This window comes from Pteropus alecto, unplaced genomic scaffold (assembly GCF_000325575.1).
Source record: "Pteropus alecto unplaced genomic scaffold, ASM32557v1 scaffold98, whole genome shotgun sequence".
Classification (NCBI taxonomy): Eukaryota; Metazoa; Chordata; class Mammalia; order Chiroptera; family Pteropodidae; genus Pteropus; species Pteropus alecto.
The window spans coordinates 1,143,196-1,167,342 of record NW_006443570.1 but is presented as its reverse complement, the minus strand read 5'-3'; the positions used below and the strand labels follow the sequence as shown (position 1 = coordinate 1,167,342).

General features: G+C 53.9%; 3 protein-coding genes across 3 annotated transcripts in view; all 3 read right to left on the bottom strand.

Annotated features, from left to right (window-relative positions):
- Nucleotides 1-237: 237 nt before the first annotated feature.
- On the bottom strand, nucleotides 238-4,485 carry LOC102892644 (keratin, type I cytoskeletal 13). Its single transcript, XM_015599068.2, has 8 exons — nucleotides 3,904-4,485; nucleotides 2,798-2,880; nucleotides 2,455-2,611; nucleotides 2,107-2,268; nucleotides 1,893-2,018; nucleotides 1,583-1,803; nucleotides 878-900; nucleotides 238-593 (listed from the first exon to the last, which is right to left on the bottom strand). Exons 1-8 carry the CDS (start codon nucleotides 4,384-4,386, stop codon nucleotides 499-501), a joined length of 1,350 nt encoding a protein of 449 aa, XP_015454554.1. The 5' UTR covers nucleotides 4,387-4,485; the 3' UTR covers nucleotides 238-498.
- A 7,057-nt stretch (nucleotides 4,486-11,542) lies between these two features.
- Nucleotides 11,543-15,965, bottom strand: KRT15 (keratin 15). The gene is made up of 8 exons (XM_006924639.3): nucleotides 15,370-15,965; nucleotides 14,397-14,479; nucleotides 14,120-14,276; nucleotides 13,490-13,651; nucleotides 13,281-13,406; nucleotides 12,857-13,077; nucleotides 12,399-12,424; nucleotides 11,543-11,887 (listed from the first exon to the last, which is right to left on the bottom strand). Exons 1-8 carry the CDS (start codon nucleotides 15,883-15,885, stop codon nucleotides 11,793-11,795), a joined length of 1,386 nt encoding a protein of 461 aa, XP_006924701.1. The 5' UTR covers nucleotides 15,886-15,965; the 3' UTR covers nucleotides 11,543-11,792.
- A 4,818-nt stretch (nucleotides 15,966-20,783) lies between these two features.
- Nucleotides 20,784-24,147, bottom strand: part of KRT19 (keratin 19) — a 4,131-nt gene continuing 767 nt past the window's right edge. Inside the window, exons 2-6 of the mRNA XM_006924640.2 lie at nucleotides 22,566-22,648; nucleotides 22,183-22,339; nucleotides 21,742-21,903; nucleotides 21,502-21,627; nucleotides 20,784-21,387 (exon numbers count right to left, since the gene is read on the bottom strand). Coding sequence (XP_006924702.1) covers nucleotides 21,133-21,387; nucleotides 21,502-21,627; nucleotides 21,742-21,903; nucleotides 22,183-22,339; nucleotides 22,566-22,648 — 783 coding nt within the window. The 3' untranslated portion in view covers nucleotides 20,784-21,132. The remainder of the gene's footprint in view (nucleotides 21,388-21,501; nucleotides 21,628-21,741; nucleotides 21,904-22,182; nucleotides 22,340-22,565; nucleotides 22,649-24,147) is intronic.

The following is a 24,147-nucleotide window of genomic DNA, read 5'->3' as shown; positions in this document are numbered from 1 at the left end:
TGCACGGCTCCGGTTTACTCCAGCTACCCAAGTTTGCTGGGCGCCACCATCCAGGAGCCACCTGTGCCCCCTGTGTTTGTCACTGCTGCACCTGGGTGCCGGAGGTTGGCCCAGGTGCCTGTATTCTTCCCCACTGGAAGCTCCCTGGACTGGACTTGTCAGGGAAACCCACTCACCCACAGCCCCAAATTGGGGTCTTGGCAGGGACCATCCTCAGAAACCAGGCCAGAATCGAAATTACGTTTGCAAAAAGGCAGGAAACTTTATTGAATTATCTTTTCTTTTAAGTAGAGAAGCTAAGAAATCAGAACAGCTGGATCAGGAAAAAAAAAAGGAAGTTGACCCAGAGAGAGAAGAGCAAGGAGTGACCGTGCCCAGGAGAGCAGGGGCCAGGCGCCTGGGGGCAGAGTGACTGAGTGTCCCCTAGTCCCTCCCCCTCTCCTGCAGGAACCTTCAGCTCATTCCTCCTCTGAGTGCTGAAGAGGATGCTAGGCAGCTTTAAGGCCTACGGGTTTCCGAAGGCCTACGGGTTTCCGAAGCGCGGTTGCTGGAACTGAGGCCAGTAGTAGCGGTGCTGCTGGTGCTGGTGGTTCCTGGGAAAGAGGAGGCAAGAGACGCTCAGACTGGAGGAAGCTCACCTCAGGCCAAATCAGGACCCCCAGGAGGACCCCAAACTCCTTCACTGGTCAGGTGACTCTATGATTGTCCCCAAAGCTGGCTCCCTCCAAGACAGCCCAGAGGCTCTTGAGGAAAACAGATGAGCAAACGACCACTTCCACCGCAGCCTCATCCACCCTCCACAGGGGAGCCTAGCACCACCTCCCTCCCCACCCCCCAGGGCAGTGAACAGGAGCCTCTCCCCCCAATATTTCCTTACCTCTTGAGGTGAAGCCAACGATCCTGGGAGAGAAGAGAGAGGCAGCCATGAGCAGAAAGCAGCTGAGGACAGCTGCTTACCTGTTCTCAGATGGAACAACCCAGACCATCGTTTGGAGCCCCTGAGTTGGGTTTGTTTTTTTGTTTGGTTGGTTTTTTTACCTAGCTGTGCCCCCAGCCTAGGGGACAGCAGCAGCAGATGGCTGCCAGGCCTGTCTGTCTGAGGCCTCAGGAGGAGATATCATTGGCCCCAAGATGCAAGGCATTTGCCAAAAGTTTTGTTTTTCCTCTGGTTCACTTAGCACCGCACCCCCCCAGACTCCTCCCCTGCACCCACAGGAGTGGCCTGGTCCCTGCAAACAGTCTGAAGTCAGCTAAATCACCATCTTAATAGCTTTGTTGGGATAACCTGAAGCCAAGCTAATATTTTTCCAATAGAAGATATTCCTATTTCTGACGGTCTAATTCAGAGGCTCGAATTAGAATGTTGAAAGGTATTGACCCTGAAACCTGCTGAGGAGATGCCCCCACAGACTGACTCAAGAAGACAGGAGAGCTCTGGTCCTGGGTCTTCCTTCGTCCAGGCTGTTAAAGCTCAGATAAGTCCCTTCTTGTCTAGGAGACAAGGCCCGATCCCTAAGACCCTGACTGCTCTGACAACCGAGGGTCCTGCGGTCACTCAAGAGAGAGACTAGCGAGGACCTACTTGGCGTCCTGGCCCTCGAGCAGGCTGCGGTAGGTGGCGATCTCCTGCTCCAGCCGCGTCTTGATGTCCATGAGCTGCTGGTACTCCAGGTTCTGCCGCTCAGTGTCAGCCCGCACATCGCTCAGCTGGGCTTCGATACAGCTGATCAGAGCCTGGATCTGTACCAGCTGTGTGGCATAGCGGCACTCCGTGTCTGCCACCGTGCTCTCCAGCCCGGCTTTCTGGTGGGGCAACAGAGAAGTTATGAGGAGAGCCAGGCCCAGGGGAGGCCTAGAGATGGTGGCTGCTGGGCAGGGGACAGCAGAGGTACCATGCTGAGCTGAGACTGCAGCTCGATCTCCAGGCCTTGGAGCGTACGCCTGAGCTCCGTGATCTCCGTCTTGCTGGTCTGAATCATAGCAGTGTTGGAAGACACCTCCTTGTTCAGCTCTGCACTCTGAAAATCAAGCAGGAAGAAGGTGATGGAGGGGACCGGCTGGGAGGCCCTGGAACCCCCTGGCTCCATGGGGGAAGAGGGCTGGCACCTTGTTATGGAACCATTCCTCGGCATCGCGGCGGTTCCTCTCCGCCATGGCCTCGTACTGCTCTCTCATCTCTGCCAGCACGCGGGTCAGGTCGATGCCAGGGGTAGCATCCATCTCCACGTTGACCTGGCCTATCACCTGGTTGCTGAACTCTTTCATCTCCTGTGGGGATGGGAGAGGAAGAGGTGTGAAGCTCCTCACCTTCCCTCTCCTTGGCTCTGGATGCTCTGGGAGCGTTCTGGAAGGCCTTTCCAGGTCCCGCGTGGAGGGCTGAGTCTGGCCGCAGCAGACCGCTCGCCTTTCTCACTGGAAGTGATGCAGCCACGGCAAGCCTGCGCTCCCTCTCACCTCCTCGTGGTTCTTCTTCAGGTAGGCCAGCTCCTCATTCAGGCTCTCGATCTGCATCTCCAGGTCGGCTCTGGACAGGGTCAGCTCGTCCAGCACCCTGCGCAGGCCGTTGATGTCGGCCTCCACACTCTGGCGCAGGGCCAGCTCGTTCTCGTACCTAAAGGATTTTTTTTTTTATTATTGAAAAAGCCACACAGAAGTGACATTAGACACTCGCCCTGCACTGGGCTCTGCTACTCCTCCAAGACCTTCACTCCTGAGAAGCCCCAATTTCATTGTTCAGATGAGCATTTGTCTCAAACAAGAGACTGCCGGGAAAAGTGAATGAGAGAAATAAACTCACTTGAGCCTGAAGTCATCGGCAGCCAGCCTGGCATTGTCGATCTCCAGAATGACCCGGTTGTTGTCGATGGTGGCCGCCAGGATCTGCAAAATACGGAATGTAACCGCTGGAGGTTCCGTGAGCTTGGAGAGGAGGGCTGAGAAAACATGGGCGCGACTGGTTGTCATCAGATTTCTCCATATGAGCTGTGCCTCGGTTCCTTTTCTGCTAAGTGAGGGGCGGGCCAGATCCCTTTGGTTTGTTCTGTTGCTGTAGCTATCTATGTCTGGTCGTGATGGGGAAGATCAGGATGTGCATTTCAAGGGACCAACCTCACCAAAATCATCTTTGGTCGGTCACGTCTCCACAGCCTCAGACTGGCAACCCATCTGGGCCACTGTGTCGAGAAACCTCTCAGGAGGAAGTCAATCTGGCTGCATGCACTTCATAATACTTGCAATGGAGCTGGCCTCCCAAATGAGTGGAAGAAAAATCTAACGAATATACCTATTCATTTGAATTCCTTGTCTATACTTTTATATTCCAAAACATTTAAATCCACCCCTCAAATCTTGGACTCAGCCCAGGAAGGTGGATTTCTGTTCCATCAAGCTGGCATCACAGTGTGATGGACAGGCCATGGAGGGAATCTCGGCTTAACACTGCCTGAGCCTCTGCTCCATCTACCCCACATGGTTGCAGCCAACTGACAATAAGAGTTTCAATGGTCCCCAGACCAGTGAATGAACTTGTATCCCTTTGTCTGTTGATTTTAGTCATTCTTAGTGGCTTTTAAAACTGTCATGGCTTCCAAATAACTCAGTGGGTTAGGACCATAAAGATTGAGTCACTAATACCATAACTGTTTGGAAAACAGTAAAAATGTCGACATGAGTAATAACAACAATGAAAACAAGGAATGGGAGAACGTGCATTGGGAGGGTTATAGCATGAGAAAGCCCATCAGGAGTAGAGATGCTTGGTAGTAAAAGACTAGAGTTTTCCCCCACAGGAAGAGTGAGAATCTCATCCCCACTGCAACTTCCAGTCCCCTGGAGTACTGCGTTTCCTGTCTTTCTAGGCTCTGCCCTGCACAGAGGAGCTCTCCTCGGCATCCATGGTCTCACCTTGTCCCGGAGCTCCTCTATGATCTTGTAGTAGTGGCTGTAGTCACGCTCCGGGCTGACTGGGCTCTGCTTCTGGTGCCAGTCGCGGATCTTCACCTCCAGGTCAGTGTTGGCCTCCTCCAAGGCACGCACTTTGTCCAGGTAGGAGGCCAGGCGGTCGTTGAGGTTCTGCATGGTGATCTTCTCATTGCCAGAGAGGAGGCCGCCATCGCCACCACCAAAGTCACCAAAGCCACCTCCAAAGCCACCTCCAAAGCCACCTCCAAAGCTACCTCCAAAGCCACCTCCAAAGCTACCCCCAAAACCACTACCAGCCCCTCCACCAAAGCCGCAGCTCACGCCACCCCCATAGCCCCCAGCTGATCCCCCAGAGACAAACCGGGTTGAACAGGCAGAGATATTGCGGCCTCCTCCCAGCTGGCAGGAACCACCCCCGAAACCACCTCCATAGCTGGCGGAGGAGCTCTGCAGACGACAGCTCATGGTGAGAGCAAGATGGAGAGCAGGTGTGAACAGCTTGGCTTGGCCTGGGCTGAGGACTGTGGTTCTTCCCCCTGTGGATGCCTTTTATACACTCTCCACAGGGGTTGGACAATCGCCCCATCTTTTCTCCTCCCTTCCCCACCCTCTGACTGGTGCCAGCTACACATCTGTTTCCCACAAGCTCAGTTACCTCTGCTCACCAGGGTGGGTTGTGCCTTTGCGGGGGGTGGCTTTTTTTTTTTTTAATCCTTAACAAAAGGGATGATTCAGAGGGAACGGTGTTCTTCTTGAGACTATCTTTTGACAACTGGATTCTGTTTCACCTCCCCACTTAGGGAGCTCACTCCCATAGGCTCTCAGCCCCACCCAATGTTAGAATGGGGACCGAGCTGCAAAGGCTTCTCAGAGAGAGGTGGCTGCAAAATGGCCTGGTGCTTTGCCAGGTCACCGCGGCCCTCAGCCTCCCTTCCTTCTATTTCTAAAACTTCTGACTCAAGTGTTCTGCATCCTTCTTAGCAGTTCATCTATTCAAGTGCCTCCAGCGACTCTGATGACAAACTTTGCTTGGTCCTATAGCATCAACTATTTTCAAAGTGTTTAGGCTGAGAAAAAGATGGCTGCAAGACCATCGGATAAAGTCACAAATGGCAAGGAACCTTAGGGACCATCCAACACGACTGGGGAAATTGAGGCACAGAAATTGAGGCACATTATAAAAGCTACTGCTCTCAGATCCCTCCCCACAATGGGTACTGGGCTAAAAACTTTGTTCTCACTGTCTCATTTCAACTTTGCAGCAGCCCAGTGAAGAGGGTCCTATGATTATCCCCATTTACACATGAGGAGACTGAACCCTAAGGGCAGAGTCAGGACTGAAACCCATGTCTGGTTCTGTCTGACAACGAAGACTCATTTTTAGGTATGTTCTTTATATAATAAGATGTACAAATCATGCATCCAGCTTAACGCATTTTTACCCGTGTATAAAGTTTTCAGCATGTGTTCGCCTGTGCACCCACCACCCAGAACATTCCCAACACTCCGTAAAGTTCCTTGGGCCTTTTCCCAGTCAATTACCTACACCCCACACCCCTAGGACAACAATATTCCAACTACTGTCACCATAGATCAATTCAGAGGTCCTCGGCTCAGGGTTGTTTTATTTCCCAGGGGACATTTGACAATGTCTAGAAATATTTTGGTTGTCACAACAGGGGGATACTCCTGGAATCTGGAGGGTAGAGGCTAGGGATGTTGCTAAACATCCTCCCATGCACAGGGACGCCCCTACGACAAAAAATTCTCTGGCCCAAAAGGTCAATAATGTTGATGTTGAGAAGCCCTGGGTCGGCCTGACCCGTGCGTTTCATCACTCCATTATATCGGCTGCCTTGGAGGCACGGCCAAGCCCAGAAAGAAGGTCTTGCAATACCTAAGCAGAGCCTTTTCTAGCTCCCCGACCACAAGACATCTGCCTCAGCTTGTGAGTGTTTAACCAAGAGGTCACATAGGAGAATGTGACACAGAGCCTGGGGCCAGGGTCTCTGCCAAGAAGCCTGGGACAGACACAGCTGAAACTGAGCCACTGGTGTTTAGTAACCACTCAGGCTGGAAGAAAAGGGCCTTGGGGTGGCCTCTCCAAACCCAGAAGAGAAGGAGAAGTTTTCAGGGCTGAGATTGGAGGACCCTGGACTTCGGCTCCCAGCCCAACTCACCAAGGGGGCCAAGGTTGCTGTGAATGACCTCTAGGGAGAAGCCTTCTGGCTCACAGCAGTCAGAAGGTCTGTTGGGACCAGGTCAGGGGCTGGGGTGGCACAGACTTTAGGTTATCCTGGAAACCCCTTGGCTGATTCAGCAAGCAAGACCAGGAGAGAAGGCTCTGAGTCAGAGCTTTCTTGTCCATTGTTTTCTGCAGATAGGAAAGCGCCAGAGAGCGAGCCAGGGTGTGTTGGGGGTGCTTAAAGACCTCTGTGAGCCCAGGGACTTGGGCTGACCCCTGACCCGGCCCGGCCCTTCTGCTCCAAAATGATGGCTCAGCTCTCTCTGAAAAGACATGATTCAGTCCAAAGCAGTCACTCTCCCTCTCTCAGCAGAGGATCAAAACTGACAAGAAGGTGATTAATGGAACCTGCCAGGCCTAGATTGATGATCTTCCTGGGGCTGTTGAGCAGGTTCTGCCAACGCCTCTCAGAGGAACAATACGAAAGATCCTGCACAGCCCCAGCAGTACAAACACTGGTGGCCATGACATGCCTCCCCTCACAGGGTCAGGGCTTGGCCCCTCTCCACCCCAGCAGGCACTTGTGGTGCCTCAAGACAGGACTGCCCCTCTGACCCTTATGGGCCCACAGGGCAGGCAGACACATGTTGGGCCCTCCTGGAGGAAGCTGGGGAGAAGCCCATCTTGGGGACCCAGTTACTTGAGCTTCTTGCTTTGCTTTCTGACAAAATGACACCAAATTCAGTCCCTTCCCCGATAACATTTCCAGGAAAGAGAGGAAAAGCAGCATTCAGGAGCACCCCCAGCAAATGAGGCTGCACTGAGCACCGGTCACTAAGTCCACACGACAACGGGACAGGGTTTTATTGGCCCCATTTACAGATGAGGCAGCTGGCGTCCAGGGAGGCCAAGTCACTTGGCCAAAGTCACCATGAAGTCAAGATTTAAACCTGGCCTCTGGCTCTTTCTACCCAACCTCGTGTTGTCTTGGAGCCTTACTACGAACTCATTGCATGATCTCTGGATGCTCTACTTGTGTTAAAAGATAATAAAATAGCACTAGCTAACATTTCTTAACACTGCGTTAAACACGCTACATGCATGACCTCATTTGGTCCTCAAAAGAACTCTATTATTTTTGTCATACCCTTTTTTTCAGGTGAGGAAACTGAGGCCCAGAGAGATTACATACATTACCTAAATTCGATTGGTTAGAGCCAAGATTTAAACCTCTGACTCCAGGGTCTGTGCCCTTAACCACTGCCTAGTAAATCCCTTTCAGGCCAGTGTTAGCACCATCCCATCCAAGCAAGGGTGTCCTGTGATATCATCTTTATTTCCAGGACCCCATCATCCCAGACCTGGCTGGTGTATGGTCTTGCTTCCCACAGCGGCTGTTGGTCTGATGGGTCAGCCCGTCTGCTGTCTGTCTCTGGTGTGAGCACTAAAGCTCGGGGCTTGTGGGGGTACCCACTCAACATGAATGTCAGAGCCAGGATTGTCTAGGGAACTTTCCCATCCAACCCCCTCATTTTACTTGTGGGTAAACTGAGGCCCAGAGGGCCAAGGTCCAAAGCAGTGGGGAACAAGGAGAAATGTCTGGATTTCCAGCTCTACCTCCAACTCATCACGGGCCTTACAATGAAATAACTTCTAAGTTTCCTTCGGCAATTTCCATTCTGAGTCTCTGGTTCTCAAAAGTTTGTCTGTGGTCGCTAGACTGTTCATCTGCAGAGCTGAGGCTTGCATCCTGTCCCCAAGCTCCTAATCCAGGGTTCCTTGCTTAGACCTGAGATCAGGCTCCTCCCTCCTCTTTACTTCTCTCCCTGGACCACGAGGGACCCAGAGCCAGGATGGCTGACCCACTTCCCAAAGGGTCTTGAGGCTCTTCCCCAGGGGAGGGGCCTCTCCTGGAAGGCAGACCCTCCCCAGATAGCAGACCGAGGCCCTGTGGGCAGCTCCCCACCCTCAGAAACGCCTGTTTGGCACAGCGGTCCCCAAGAGCCTTCTCCAGACTAGCCTTAATGCCTCAGACTCTTATGTTTCTATAGCACCCAGCTTTCTAAAATTCTTTTTATATCCCCCAGGGCTTCCCAGAGGCTGGCAAAGGCTTTGAATTAGGTGGGCCTGAGTTTCAACCTTACATTTGCCATCGACTAGCTATGTGACCTTGGAAAAGTCACTCAACATTTCAGTGCCTCAGTGGCTGAAACTAAAAAACAGGCATTAGATGAGTTAGCATTTGAGAAGCTCGGCAGGAGGACGGCTGCTTCTCCTTCCCTTCTACAAATGAGGAAATGCCAGCTCATAGTTGTTAAATGACCAGTCCGAGAATTCTTCTGGGACTCCATCCTGTGTCAGCACATTGTTTTGCCTCCCTCTCTGGTCCCTGCAGCCGGTACAGCAACCAGACAAGTGACAGTTGGTGGCATCTCTATCTTATTTGCCCACTCAGTCTTACATTTCCTGACGACAGGTCTTTGTCTAATAAACCTCTGCGCACTGCTCCCGGCAGAGGAAAGTTCTTCATAAAGGCCTGAGAAGCTATTTCAGGGGTACACTGTCTGCTGGATTTGGGTGAGAAGGAGTGGCAAACGGGAGCAAAATCCAGTGGAGTCACTCCAGTTCCAAATCTCATGGGAAAAGCTGCCAGCTTCTCATTTCTCCCTGTGCCACTAGCTGCCTATGGAGGGATGAGTGACCACCAGATGGGCACACACCCAAGATGCTAGTGAACATCCAGAGCCATGTCCAAGACAGGAAAAAGCAAAGGAGACTAAGTGCATAAATTAGTTCAACAAGATTTTATTTTGCACCCACTCTGAAGACACAACAGTGCATAGAGTGGACATGGCCCTGCTGTCACAGATCTCACAGTACGGACTCCCCTCTGAAGTCCAAGGACACAGATTAACTCACAGAGATCTTCGAGATCACCATGCCCAGACAGATTCTTCCATTTAAAGGGGGGGAAACCGAGACCCAAGAAGGGACAGCAACCCGTCAAAGTCCTCAGAGAGTAGTGGCAGGCATGCCCCATGCCTGCTCTAGGAAGCCCAACCCGTACAGCGGACACGCCCAAGGCCCTAATCCTTAGTCCCAAAGCCACCCTCTCTCTGAAAGAAAAAGGCTACATACCTCCCAGATTGGCTGGGATCCAAGCCCAACCTCAGCCCAGGGGCAGGCAGAAGGCGGCAATCTCTACGGCACACTATTTAAGGGCTCAGCTAGGCATGAGTTATCCCTGGGCACGGGCATCTCATTCCAGGGTCAGGCAGGGGACAACTTGGCAAGTCCAAAGACCTCTCTGACAGCCCCTCTGGAATCCCAGGAAAGCAGGAACGGGCACCCCAAGGAGAGAGAAACAGCCTTCCTCTCTTCCAGCTCAGAGGTCTGCTCTGAGAGAAGGCTGGCAGGAGGAGGGCCAAGCCCCACCTTGCCTCTCTGCATCAGAAGTGGTTATTCTTGCAAACCAAAGACTGAGAAAACCCTTTGCTGGCCGCTTAGAAGGCTTGAGACAGAGGCCCAGAGGTCTGAGGTGAGGCAGGAACAGCAGCCAGGCTGTTGGGTCCAAGTCTCAAAAAGGAGCCTAACTGTTCCCAGCATGTTGAGGACATGGCACCTGGTGCTTTGGGCTTCAGCGTGAGCTTAAACCTCGGCATGAGAAACCAAGGTTAGCTGAAAGGACAATCTTTCCAACCATAATGGCTGTATGACCCTTGAAAAGGCTACCCACAGAGGTCAAGAAGTGGGTTTCAGATTAGCCCACGCTCGTAAGAAAGGCGTGGCCATCTTCGGTCACCCTCGTGACATCAAGGCTAAAGCAAGGGTCTGGAATCAGAGAGACGGCCTCAACCCAGTTTCACTATTTCCCAGCTTATGACTTCGTTCACGCTACTTAACTTCCCTGGGCCTCAATTTCCTCTTCTGAAAACTGACGCCGAAGACCGACCCGCCTTCACAAAGCTGCTGAGATAGTGAATGAGATGCCATCCATTGAATGCCCTGCCCAGAGGCTGGCACAGTGTAGGTACTTAATAAATTCCATCTCCTTCCTCCAGCCTCAGGGAAGCCTGGCCTCAAAGTGTATACTCAAGAGACATATTCTAGATTAAATCTCCCCCAGAAAGCTGATGCCACCTTCTCTCCAACGGAGGGTTGCTGGGCAAGGAGTTTCACCCAGAGAGACTCAAGGAGCCCTCTCAGAGGGCTTGGCTCTCCCCCCAAATGATCTGATTCTCAGGATAACAGAAGTACCCCCAAACTTCTCTCCCCCACAGGACTAAGAAACCAGCTCTCCTTCTCCCCTCAATCCTCACCCGAACCCAGCACGGCACCCAGAATTCTCTACTTCCTCATTCCCTGCCCTCTCTCCAGGGCCAAGAATCTCAGAGGAACCAGACCCAGACCAGAGGCAACAAATCAGGTGTGCGTAAATGCAGCTGCTCTAATGGGCCCAAAGGTGGAGATGCTGGGGACAGGGGAATAAGAGCGGTATTTGGACCGAGAAGGGCAATAGGAGTCGGTGTTGCTTTGGATTGAAGTTTAGGGAAATCGGGGAGGGCTTCCTGGAGGTGGTGTCTTTCATCCTGAGCATTTTAAGTGTCTCTCTTCCTGAGCATTTTAAGTGTCTCTTTCAGGGGAAACAGCAGCTTCAGGGGGATGAGAGCCAGCTTTGCACGGGAGCAGAGATGGGAATTGGCTCAGCCACCCTGGAGGTCAGGTACGCCTGGCTAGAAAAAAAGGGAAGGTTCAAATAGCACATGTGGTGAGGGCAAGAAGCGAGAAGTAGGGTCTTGGAAATGAGCTTTGAAGAGATGGGGCCTAGGGTCCTGGAAGAAGCCCTGGTCTTGGAGTCATACCGACACGGACCCAGTTTCAGCCCTGCTGCTTATTATCCATCCATGAGGCCACTGGGCAAGCCACACATCTTCCCAACTTCCTCATCTCTAAGTTGCTCATCTCATCTCCAAGTTTCCTCATCTCTAAGATGCAAGTAATCAATCCTGGCCGCCCATAGTTATGAATGTTAAATGAAATCCATGGGTGGGTGTGCCTAGCACCATGCCAACCATACAGCGGTGAACCAATACAATCCATGCCTTCATTCCGTAAATAATTAGTCAATGCGTCAAGTTCTGTGCTAAGTGCACAAAACTGCTTCGAGGAACCAACCCACCCCACCCTCATCGCCTGCTTCCATGATCACCAAATGGAGTAAACCAGAAGAGCAACTTATTTGAGCAGCTTGGATTTGTCCCAGGCAGCCTGGGCACCTCAAAGAATGAATTATGATCATGCGAGGAAGAGGACAATGTTGGGGGAGATGTCAGCATGTGTGCCCTGGGCCTCCTCAAAGGCCCCGACAAGAAAAAACTGGACATGCTACCAAAAGATATTTGCAAAAGGAGAAGCAATTCTTTATTGCATGGACAGATACAGTAAAAATGAACTCGTGACACAATACAGCCACTGTTTGCACCTCCCTGTTCTAAAGGAGGTGGGGAGAGATGGAGGGCAGAAGGAGGGAGAGCATCCAGAGCTCCGGACTAGGAGATGAGGGACCCTCTTGAGCTGGACCCTTTGAAGACAGAAACGAGTTTACTTTTCCAGCCCCTCTAGCCAGTCCTCTGTTAAGCCTAGGGAAGGTAGGACTGGTGGGGAACGTGTGTCCTGCACTAGGTGCTTAGATTTCTCTCTTTCGGGAAGAAACCACCTTCCCATCCACTGACTCCTCAACGTTGATGTGGAGTTTGCCGCTGCTGCCGCCTCCCAGGGAGGCTGTCGAAAGAAAGAGCAAGTTTTAGATTGGGGGACCCTCTCCATCCCCTCCACTCCCAAGGGGGCCAGGACCTTGGCTGAGCTCCAGAAGAACTGGACAGTACCCCTGAGAATGGCCGTTGGCCAATCCTTCAAGTGCTGCCAGAAAGGCTATTGTTGAACTACTCATCACAGGCATGGGTGGTGGTGGTGGCAGGTATGCCCCACAGTGAGCAAGAATGGCAGGGTTTTTAACTGCACATTAACAGGAAGTAATCATGTGCATTTTGGCATAAGTCCATGAAGGTGGGACCTGGACAGAGGCTTCTTGACCTGGAAGTTTCTCAGTAAATCTTTAACCCCAACTTTACTGGGGCTGACAGAGGGTTCCACTGGAAAAGAGGTGTCAACTGGAATGGGCATGTCCTCACTCTACTGGGATGATTGACTTCTTTCTCCTTCCTCCCCATTCCAAAGAGAATGATGGTTTTGACAGCTCCCCTCCCCCTAGAAAAGAGCTAAGCCTACTTACCTTCTCTGGTGCCAATGCCAGCCATCCTGGAAAAGGGGGAAATAGATGTAAGCAAAGGCAGGAGCTCAGATTGCCCAATGGGAGGCCCTGGTGGCTGGCTCAGCGTTCCTCCCCAGCTCCCACACCATCACCACCCCCACATCTGACTTCTCCAGAGGCTGAGAGCCTACCCAGATCTGCCACCCCCCAAGCAGATAGATTCCAACCTACAATAACACCTGTTTCATGTATGGAGTAGAATCAGCATTAGCCTAACCCCTGTCATTTACAGAAAACACACAGGTCCAGAGAGGTGACATAACCTGCCCAAGGTAACAACCGAGGACCTGAGCACAGAATCCAGAGCCCTCTCTCCTCACGCCCAGTTCTCTGGCACTGCTGCTGAATCCCTAAGATGATTCTCCACCTGGACCACAACCGGCCCCTCCCTCATTCCTCCCTCTGCACACTGCCCCTGCCTGGCATCCTGGCCCTCGAGCAGGCTGCGGTAGGTGGCGATCTCCTGCTCCAGCCGCGTCTTGATGTCCAGCAGGATCTTGTACTCCTGGTTCTGAGCCTCCATCTCACAGCGCAGCTCACTCAACTGGGTCTCCAGGCCACTGATGAGCCCCTGGATCTGCTGCAGCTGCGTGGCGTAGCGGCACTCGGTCTCCGCCAGCGAGCTCTCCAGCCCGGCTTTCTGATGGAGCAACAGATCAACAGACACCACATCAGGCTAAAAGGAAGCCACTGGGGGCATGGGGAGAGGTGTCGAATGCATGCAGGGAACCTCCTCTTCGGGGGCTTGGGAATGATAAGGCTTAACCAACCACGGAGGGTGGAAGAGACTGGGGCGAGGTGGGGTGAGATGGAGTAGAATGGGGTGGGGTGGGGTGGCCATACCATGCTGAGCTGGGACTGCAGCTCAATCTCCAGCCCCTGCATGGTGCGTCTCAGGTCTGTGATCTCTGTCTTGCTAGTTTGGATCATCTCTGTGTTGGAGGCCACCTCCTTGTTCAACTCCTCGGTCTGTAGGTCACACACAGAGTAATGAGCCCGTGGGCCTCCTGGGAGCCCTGGGGAGCTAGGGAAGGCGAGGAGGTCAGGCCCACCTTGCTGAAGAACCAGGCCTCGGCATCACGGCGGTTCTTCTCTGCGATGGCCTCATACTGCTCCCTCATCTCCGCCAGCACGCGGGTCAGGTCCACACCTGGGGCTGCGTCCATCTCCACATTGACCTGGCCGGCCAGCTGGCTACTGAACTCCCTCATCTCCTGCAGGGTAGGTGGGGCCCATTTAGACACAGAGGGCAGAAGAGAGAGTGGAGAGTCTGGGGTCCCCCATATGCCAATCCTGGCTCTGTCCCTACTTCGCTGCATGAGCTTGGCTCTCCCCCGTACCCTCCCAGCCTCTGTTTCCCACTGCTCAGGAGGACTTTTGACCACATGGGCCCCTCAGCTCTGGGGGTCTCTCTCCCTCTCTAGGTGCTACCAAGGGAAGACCTCAAAACAGTAGGGCCTTTGCATGAACTCGTAAAACAAATCGGGACGACGGTTCCCCCGGCCACCTGGCCTGGCTAAAGATCAGAGAAGGAAAAGGGTCTGTGTCACCAGAGAACAATGGCTCTTCCTCTCCATGGGGACCCCTGTTTTTTTTGGGGGGGGTGCATTTTTGAAACTCTAAGCCCTTCGGCCAGCTGTGAGGAGGCGCCAGCAGCCCAGCTCTGCTCTCGCCACCCCCACCTCCTCGTGGTTCTTCTTCAGGTAGGCCAGCTCCTCATTCAGGCTCTCGATCTGCATCTCCAGGTCGGCTCTGGACAGGGTCAGCTCGTCCAGCACCCTGCGCAGGCCGTTGATGTCGGCCTCCACGCTCTGGCGCAGAGCCAGCTCATTCTCATACCTAGAAGAGAGCGGGAACCAAAAATAAGGAAAGGAGAGGGGTCTGGGGGAGGGAGAGAGGCCAAGAAAGCAGGGCGGGGGCGGGGAGGGATACAGAAGGGAGAGGCAGGCAGGAGCGCACTTGAGTCTGAAGTCGTCCGCAGCCAGCCTGGCGTTGTCTATCTCCAGGATGACCCGGGAGTTGTCGATGGTGGCTGCCAGGATCTGCAGGAGACGGGGAGCTGGTGTCAAGAGGGTCCCTTCTTCTTTCCTGCTGCTCTCCCTACCTGTGGCCCCCACTGACAATTTCTCCTCTGCTGCCACCAACAGAAGCCTATAGGGTCCTCGGGCAGAGTCCAGCCTTATCTCAGTACTCACTACTTGGTCTGCCCCTGTCTCCAGGACATGACAGACCAAGGAGCCAGGATTGTCTAGCACTGCCTGGGAGAAATAACCAGCCAAGACTAGTAAGGTACAGGGCACTGTGACAACAACCTCCTCGGGGATACTCCACCAACCTCCCCTTGAACAGCTCGGGGTAGCCGGTCTCCTGCACACTTTGACACAGCCAGAGATCTACACAGAACATTCCGGCCATCGAGAACCTGGCGGGCAGCTGAGGAAGGCATCTTATAGCTGAGGAAACCGGTACAGGCAAGTGGAAGGGTGAGTGAGCGGGTGGGTGGCAGAGCCTGTGAGTTCCAGGTCTCCTAAGTCCCAACAGTGCTTTTGGCACCAAAAACATCCTCGGAGGATGAGGCAGGAGGCACTCAGGGCTCCTGAAGCTACACTCATCGTTCTTGCAAAAGAAGCAAAGGGACACATACAGAGCCTGTGTCAGGGAGCCCGAGTCCGGGGCAGGGAGAGTGACTGCTCCTTGTCATTGCGCCCACCTCGGCCCCCGCTGGTCCTGACCAGATCCCCAGGATTCACCCCACATTGCCAAGCTGAGTGGATGTGTGCCGACATCCACACCACGCTCCAAGTTTGCGAAGGTCACACACCAGCAGTCATTGCCCGGGCAGGAAAGGCTTTCTTCAAGGAGCACTGATGTTAGAGACGCATGTGCAGGCCACCAGTCACCTGCCGCATCCCGCTGACCCCCGAGGACTCACCTTGTCCCGGAGCTCTTCTATGGTCTTGAAGTAGTGGCTGTAGTCACGCTCTGGGCTGGCCGGGCTCTGCTTCTGGTGCCAGTCACGAATCTTCACCTCCAGGTCGGCATTGGCCTCCTCCAGGGCGCGCACCTTGTCCAGGTAGGAGGCCAGGCGGTCGTTGAGGTTCTGCATGGTGATCTTCTCATTGCCAGAGAGGAGGCCGCCATCGCCACCACCAAAGTCACCAATGCCGCCGCCAAAACCCCCACCAAAGCCACCTCCAAGGCTACCTCTAAAGCCTCCACCGAAACCACTACCAGCCCCTCCTCCGAAGCCATAGCTCATGCCTCCTCCAGAGCCCCCTCCTGACCCTGAAGAGACAAACCTCGCAGAAGAAGCCAAGATACTTCGGCCTCCACCTCCTGCATAGAGACTCCCTCCACCAAAGCTGCCTCCCCCAGCTCGGAGGGAACCCCCCCGGGTAGAGCCACCCCCAAAGGTGGAGGAAGAAGTCTGCAGAAACGTGGTGCTCATGGCCAGGCAGCAGCCGACGAGTTCTCAGAGAGCACAAGAGACGCTGGCAGGAGGTACAGGTTTCCTGAAACCAAAGTGCTACGCCTGTCACCCCCCAGCCTGGGGCTCCTTATGTACCCCTTGGAGGGTGTTGTGGGTTCACGTCTCCTCCCCCAAAGGGAAGCCAACTCCTTCTGCATTCCTGACAAACACAGCTGCCTACTCGCCTCAATGTGTGATTTTTCTTTTCTTTTTTTTTTAATGCAACAAAAGAGATGATTCAGAATGAAAGATGGTGTTTCGCCTCCAGCCATGGTTTTAACACTTGGATTTCAGGTTCATCTCTACACTGCAGAATACGGGGAGCAAAGTCGCATCACAGCACAGCAGCGCCAGAGCAGCTCGGGCCACTCTCTGCCCTCAGCTGGGACCCTCACCCCTAGGTGTCCAGCTACCTGCTCTCAGTTCCCATCACTGCTCTGTATTGTCCCCCTCACAGTCCCCTTGTGTGTGCCTACAGGGCTCAAGCAAAGACATGGCCTCTGGGGACTGGTGAGCAGAGGCACATGAAGGGCCCTTGGGGACAGGCTGAGGACAGCGACAGGGGTCTCAAGTCAAGTTCCAGCTGAGGTGACCAAAAAGGCCAGCATCTGTCACTTCCCTAATGGTGCAAATGGACTCTCCTCCTCCACCCCTCACCTCTCCTCCACCTCTAGCCCCAGCCCCACTACTCTGGCATTCTCACAAAAGCCAGAAGGCTTGAGGCTGACAAGGGGCTGATTGATAATCCTGCCCCCTGCCAACCACACATGTCACTGAAACTTTGCTTGCTCCTGGGACACGTCGGGGCAAACCTCTGCAGATAAGACAGGGGCGAGTTTCAGGAAGCCCTTGCCTTCTCCGGGAGAGGCATGTTGCTGCACAGCAGGGCCAGATTAACCCCATTTGTCCTGTGGAGCTGGGGAGAGACCCTATGTAGAGGCTCTACTTGCCTGAGCTATGGGAAGGGAGGAGATAGGGAGGCCTGGCAGGAAAACCGGGGAAATCTTGCAGGCAGAGGCACCACTTCACAGAGCAGGATGCTGAGGCCAGAGAGGGGAGCCCTTTTCCCAGGCACCAGCTCAGGGACTGGCTTGACAGGGATACCAGATACCTGTGAGGAGTGCCACTTGGAGGTGCGGCTTTAGCTCCAGTCCTTAGGGAAGACAGGGGTTGGAGAAGTCAGCAAGCCTGAGCTGGAGAGTCAGGAGGAGGATTCCTGGCCCAGGGCTGCAGCACGGTGAAGTTAACAGGGCTCTGGGGTCCCCCAGCCCAAGGTTCAAGTCCCGCCTCTCTCAATCACTGCCTGTGACACCTCGGATGCATTGCCTTTAAGTCTCGGCTTCTTTGTGGCGAGGGGCACTTGCAGTGCCCACTTACGGGGAAGCCCCGAGGCCCAAGAGCCTCCCTCCTGCCTCCTCCTGGCTCCCCATCTTCTGAGAGGCCGAATAGTGGGGTACATGTATGTCCATCACCTGGGACTCCCGAATACCCTCACCAGGAGGGACTTTTGTCCTTGGGCATCACACCACGTCCTGTGAGCAGTACTGCTCTTCCATAGTCTTCCACGGCCAGTGACTGTTAAGCAATGCAGGCCGTTGTTATTATTACTATAATAACAGTATCCCCTTACTCCCAGGGTGATGATGCACACATCAGTTTACGACATGCTTTTGCATCCAACACCTCCTCTGATCCTAATTCACAGAAGATGATCCCTGGCCCTGTTTCAGAAGGGATGAAATCGGGGCTCAGAGAGAAGTGATTTGTACAAGGTAAGGGGCAAGGCCAAGACTCAAGTGGGTCTTCTGACCCCCACACAGAGAGACAGGAAAAGAGGGTCTCTCCCACAGACCCCATATTCCTGCACCTGAATTGGGGTGGTGGGAGGGGGACCACCAGCCTGGGTGAGTGGGCATGGGCTCCTCCTCACCCAGCATCACAGCGAGCTCAGCCTCTAAGTGCTAGTCCCAGACAGTGTGGTATTGTCTCATGGGTGGGAGGATATTGTCTTCCTCCAAAAGAAAAATAATCAAAGTCAGATCAGCCATAGCTCATTAAAGCCTCTGCAGACATTACGGCCCCAGCAATTAACGGAGGAACAATTACACATCATCACCCTGGGGCGAAGGAGGGCTGGACCCTAGCCAACCCCTCTCCTGCACGCTGATTCCCCTCCAGCCGCCCCTCAGGGTGGCTTTCCCTCCACTCTCAGGCCCAAGTGGGCGGCAGCTGCCCCAGTTACAAACCCCTGTTGATTCGATCCCAACAGCTCCTGTGAGCTCAAGGTCCAGGTGGGGCCGTGGGGCCTGTGCATTAGTGCCAGGTGAGGGTGGCTGGCCAGGGCGTAGATCAGGCTCCGTCCGGCCTGGCTGAGGCTGAAGCCCCGGGCCCCGCCCCAAGCAGGATGCTGTGTCAATTTCAGAAATTCGTCCGCTACAGACAGACAGGCCATCCCTAGAGATGGTCTTTTTAACTTGGGATCGGGTGATGCAGCCCAGTGGAAAAAGCCAGGACTGGACTCCACTTCTGGGTGTGACTCAACCTCTCTGAGCCAGGTTCCTGACTTGAAATTGGGCCATTTTTCCATTTATATGAGGTACTTAGAGTAGTTAAAATCATGAAGACAGAAAGCGTAATGGTGGTTGCCCGGGGCTGGGTGGGTGGAGGAAATGCGGAGTTATTGTTTAATAGGTTTAGAGTTTCAGTTTTACAGGATTTACAGAGAAAAGGTTATGAGGAGGGATGGTGGTGATGGTTACACAACAATGTGAATTTATTTAATACCACTGAACTGTACACTTAGAAATGGTGAAGGATATGTTTTCCCACAATAAAATTTTTTTAAAAGTTGGGCCTTAACACGGACCCTAGCTCCAGGGCCGTGAGCATTTGATGGCACATGGAGAGAGAGGTCTCCATAAATGATAGAATCCACACTCACCACCAAGACCCCCAAGGGAGATGCTAGGGACAGAGCACATGACCTGGGGCCTAGACACCTACCTTTGCATTCCTCCTTTCTCATGTATTATATGTGGTTTTGGGTAATGGCTCTCTCTGAGCCTCAGTCTACCAATCCAGAAAATGGAAATAATTCCTGCCCATCTGACTCAGGGATGGAGCCATACAGCCGACAGGACGTGCCTTTTGCAAACAGAAGTAGTCATATGGCTAGTAGGGATGGCAAGACCTCGCTGCACCCCAATTCTCCTCCCCCTTCCTCTTTCTCCCTCGTAGCTATTCCAGCCGTTTCTGTCAACAGGGTACCCCTAGTTTCAGCTCCCAGACTGAGAGAGGAAAGTGTCCCCGCCCTTGCCCTCCCCCACTCACCCACACACACAAAGAACAGCTTCATTCTCGACACTCAGACCTGTGACCCAGTCACCTGCCCCACCTGTATGGGTCCAGACCCCACCCTTCAGCCACATTCCAGGGGCCTCTGGGGCATGGGAGATTTCAGCTGTGACAACAGAGGCTTTCATGAACAGGGTACAAACATCTCAGGGAAGTCCCAACCTGGGGGTGCAGCCAGGTCTCTGGCCTGTAGTTCCAAGGCCTCTTGAGAAGTGAGAGGGGGCTGTGGATGCTAAGGCCAGAACAGAACAGCTTGGGGAGGTGGCAGAAGGGGCTCCTGGCCCAAGGATGCAGAAGGTGAGCGGGAAAGAGCTGGACTCTAGGTCTAGGGTCACCGGTTGTATGATTTGGAGCAAACTAATGAAATTCTCCAAGGCCCCAAGAAAAATGGCAGAAAGAGCACCTCCTTCAAGATTAGTAAGGGAATGACAGGGTCACAGGCCTCCTTAGAATGACGTTGGGCTCCAGGCAATAGGCATTCCATTCTCCTACTGACCTTCTGGGGTGGGGGTAGTGTTCCTGGCTTGTCCCTCTCCCTCACAGGAACCAGCCTCTTTTGGCCTGAGGGACAAGGGAGTGACCAGGCTCAGGCCAGGAGGGTCTGGGCCCTGACGTGCCCATCTCCATAGGGCCTGAACAGATCCACTCAGCCTGAACCTCTCAGCCAGGGCGAAGTGGGAATTATTTACCTTTAATTGGCCTCAGTTCTTGGCAGCTGAGCTGTAAACCGCAGGGGCAGGACCATCCCCACCCAAGCTCGGAGTCGTACTAGGAAGCTGGGACTTGCTTCCCCAGCTGGCCCGAGGCTGACCTGAGACTGGCCTTAGGCGAGACCGGCCCTAGGCAAGCCCGGTTGGGGATCTGTGTGAGAGGTCTGGGTAAAGCCTGGGTCCCATTCCAGGCTCTGAGCCCAGGTATGGGCTGGTGGGTGTAGGTGACATTTGCGAGACTGCCTGGGAATGGTCGAATGTGTTAGTGCCTGTTCGTACACTGACACGCGCAGCAGGCACACTCGCCAGGCTTGCACTGAGCAGGATGCCTGTCCCCATTATGCAGGCTCTGACCCCAAAGCCCCAGTTTTTCCTTCTGTCAAGGGAAGAAATGTCAGGAAGAACTGCCCCAGGGAATCCCAGTGCGAGGCCTTCACATGGAGCAAGAATGAAATGTACCGAGGACCTGGCACAAGTGGTGTCAATCCTAGGAGGGGTGTGGAATTGGCACTGTGGGTTACAAATCGGGAAACCTGGCTTCTGGTCCTGACTCTGCCATGTAGTTGCTACACGGCCTCGTTTCCTATTTTATAAGATGCAACTCTTACTTACTACCTTTTAAGGTTGTTTTAATGAAGTGGCACACAGTAAGGTGCTCCGTAAACATTAATTTCATACATACAAATGCCAACCCTTGGAGAGGTATAGTGGAAAGAAAACTAATCTGGATGCAAAAACCAATTTCAAATCCCACCTCTGCCGCATGTTAGAACATTTACATATGCAATAAACCATTTTACCTCTCCCAAGCCCTCTGTAAAATGGGAGCAATGCTTTATTTCATAAGCTTGTGTTAAGGAACAGGTTAGATAAATGAAGACTTCTGCAAACAAGATTAACCCTGACAATCAGAGTTTGTGAGCACCCTCCCTTCCCTCTCCTGGGACAGGGTGGACTCTGGTCCAAATAAAATATAAGCAGGGCCAAGGCCTGGCCCATTTCTATGGGCTGAAATAATAAACCCGAAGTCCTTCCTCCTTTGGGCCATAAAGTTTTATTGGCAGGTCAGGCAGAGAGCCAGAGGTAAGAGTCCCTCCCTTCCCATGCTTCTACCCAGGGGCATCCCTTTGCTGGAGGGCAAGAAGCCCAGAAGATGCTAGACTCAGGCGGTCTTAGTGGTGGGCAGGTTGTTGTAATAGGCGTCCTGGCCCTCAAGCAGGCTGCGGTAGGTGGCGATCTCCTGCTCCAGCCGCGTCTTGATGTCCATGAGCTGCTGGTACTCCAAGTTCTGCCGCTCGGTGTCGGCACGCACGTCGCTCAGCTGGGCTTCGATACTGCTGATCAGCGCCTGGATCTGTGCCAGGTGAGCTCCGAAGCGAGCCTCTGTTTCTGCCAGCGTGCCTTCCAGGGCAGCTTTCTGAGGGCAGAGAGAAGGAAGGCGATTCAGTGGAGCCTGGTTCCCAGGGAAGACATGGGCACAGCCACTGCCCAGGCTGCCCAAGGCTTCAAGGACAGGGCAGAGGGCACGTACCATGCTGAGCTGAGACTGCAGCTCGATCTCCAGACCCTGAAGGGTACGCCTCAGGTCAGTGACCTCTGTCTTGCTAATTTGCAGCTGTTCAGTGTGGCCAGCGACCTCCCGGTTCAGCTCCTCAGTCTGCAATAAGAGAGAAGGTGGAGTGAACAGGCACTGAGGAAGATCTTCTCCTAGGAGCATCAAGCCCTCTCTCCTTGCCACCTCCCCAAAGGGCACCTGCTTCCCCCTTCATACCTGGCTGGTGAACCAGGCTTCAGCATCCTTCCGGTTCTTCTCAGCCATGACCTCATATTGGCTTCTCATGTCGCTCAGAATCTTAGCTAGGTCGATGCCTGGAGCAGAATCCACCTCCACACTGACCTGGCCACCCACCTGGCCCCTCAGAGCACTGATTTCCTGGAAAGGTATAGCAGAGATGGGCATGTCAGGGCCTAGACCCTTCTGGCCTGAGCCTGGTCACTCCCTTGTCCCTCAGGCCAAAAGAGGCTGGTTTTCAGAGGGCAGACCTAGAGGGGACAGACTGGGTCACCACCATCCCCTGCTAGAACACTGGGAGCCATGCACCACACCCATGGCCATGCTGAGGGTACAGCAAGCATGGCCACGGTCAGAGGCTACAAGATACAAAAGCGTCCTCTGCCCTGGGAAGCTGGGATGGCCCAGCCGGAACCCCACCTCCTCATGGTTCTTCTTCAGGTACGCCAGCTCTTCCTTCAGGCCTTCAATCTGCATCTCTAGGTCAGCTCTGGCCAGGGTCAGCTCGTCCAGCACCTTGCGCAGGCCATTGATATCAGCCTCCACACTCATGCGCAGGGCCTGCTCCGTCTCGAACCTTTCGGAGGAAATAGTTGCAGTCAAGCCAGCACTTCCTCTGTACCTCTGAAGACTTCCCCACCTCCCCAGGATTCCGGAGACCATGGGGGCTGGGGCTCGGACCAGGTGGGATAAGGGAGAGCAGAGTTCAGTCCTCTCACTGCACTGAGCCCCAAAAGGGCCTGGAATTGCCTCCTCTGCCCCCCCACTTGGCTTCTGCAGCCCACCCGGGCAGAGATGCTCACTTGGTTCGGAAGTCATCCGCAGCCAGACGGGCATTGTCAATCTGCAGGACAATCTTGGAGTTCTCGATGGTGGCACCAAGTATCTGGAAGGCAGAATCTGGTCAGCACCAGGTCGGCACATTGGCACTGCCCACCTACTTTCTTTCCAGAGACAGGGGAACAAGAGAGTATGCCCCCACTCCCTAGGGACAAGCTCCAGCCACCCCTCAGCTGCCCGCAGGCTTGCTCCCTGGGAGGCCTTGGAATCAGTCCCTGCCCAGGAGCTAAAGTAGTGGTTTCTCACCACTGCCTAGGAGGCCAAGGTAGGGGGTGGGGAGGGAGCAGGGGAGGGCAAGCAGGTAAGCCTAGGGAGAGTCTGAGACCTGTGCCTGGGAAATGATTTGCAAATCAGGTGCAGGGAAGTGTAGGGGTTACCCCTTGTCTGTACCCCCAACTCAAAGCATTCAGCCTCGGGGAAGGGAAGTTGTTTGGTGGGCATCTATTAAGTGCCAGGCACTTTGCCCCTCATCTTTCATCACTAGGTCAGTGGGTACATCTATTTCATGGAGGTGGGAACTTAAGTTCAGGATTCCTCATTCAAGTTCACCCCCAATCTGAAGTCCCTCTGACCTAAAGGGCGTGTTCACATGTTCGCACCATTGATTAAGCTACTTGGATTCAGCATTTTTCAAAGAGTGGGTCATGCCGCATTAGTCATTACCCCGGGTCACCAAGTGAAACAGAACAGAAGGGATCACTCACAACAGGGTAAGAATGATTTAAGAAACTTTTATCTTCATCGTGTGTGTATGAAAAAGAGGATGTGAGGACACATCATAAAATGTTCATTCCTATTGTAGGTCACAATTTTAAAAGTGTGAAAACACTATATATCTCTAGCCCTCTCTCCTTGTCTACATTATGATCCATGTCCCCAGCACCCAGAACCATGCAAGGCACGTGATGGACACTGGGCAGTGTTGTGGAGGCCATTAAATGTCCCCCTACACATCATCAGGACGGCGCTCCAACCTCCTCCCTGTGAGTGGAGACCAAGCCCCACCCCGCAGGCTCCGTGGGGCCTGGGTAAGAGCCTGTGGCTCAGACCCCGATCTCCAGCCCAGGACAGAGAAGTGCTGCTACACCCCGTCCTCCGACAAAGGTCTCCACGAGCAAAGACCCCCGGGACCGCTGCATCCTCCACCCCTTACTCTGTCCAGGGGCCTCAGCGTATGTCTCTCCTTAACCCGCCAGGCCCCAGCGGGCCTCTTCTCGCATTCTTCCTAGAGCTTCTCTCAAGCCCCAGGTGGCCCCCTGGGCCGGGAAGGAGGGGCTTAAGGCTGAGCTTGACGGAAACCAGACCTGCCCCGCAGGAGAAAAGGAATGCAGAGGGCCCCGAACCAGAAGCAGCAGGGGTCAGGGCTCGTCCGGAGTGTACCAGGTTCCTCCCAAGCCAAACTCTCCATTTCCCTGATGCGACGTGACTGCGGTCCCTAGCCTAGACCTCAAGGCCGCCCACAGCCGTGTGCCATCTCCTCCCACTCCTCCGATTCCCTTTTCTCTGGCCACCTCATCCTCCGACCCCGCCCCCGCCACATGCCCC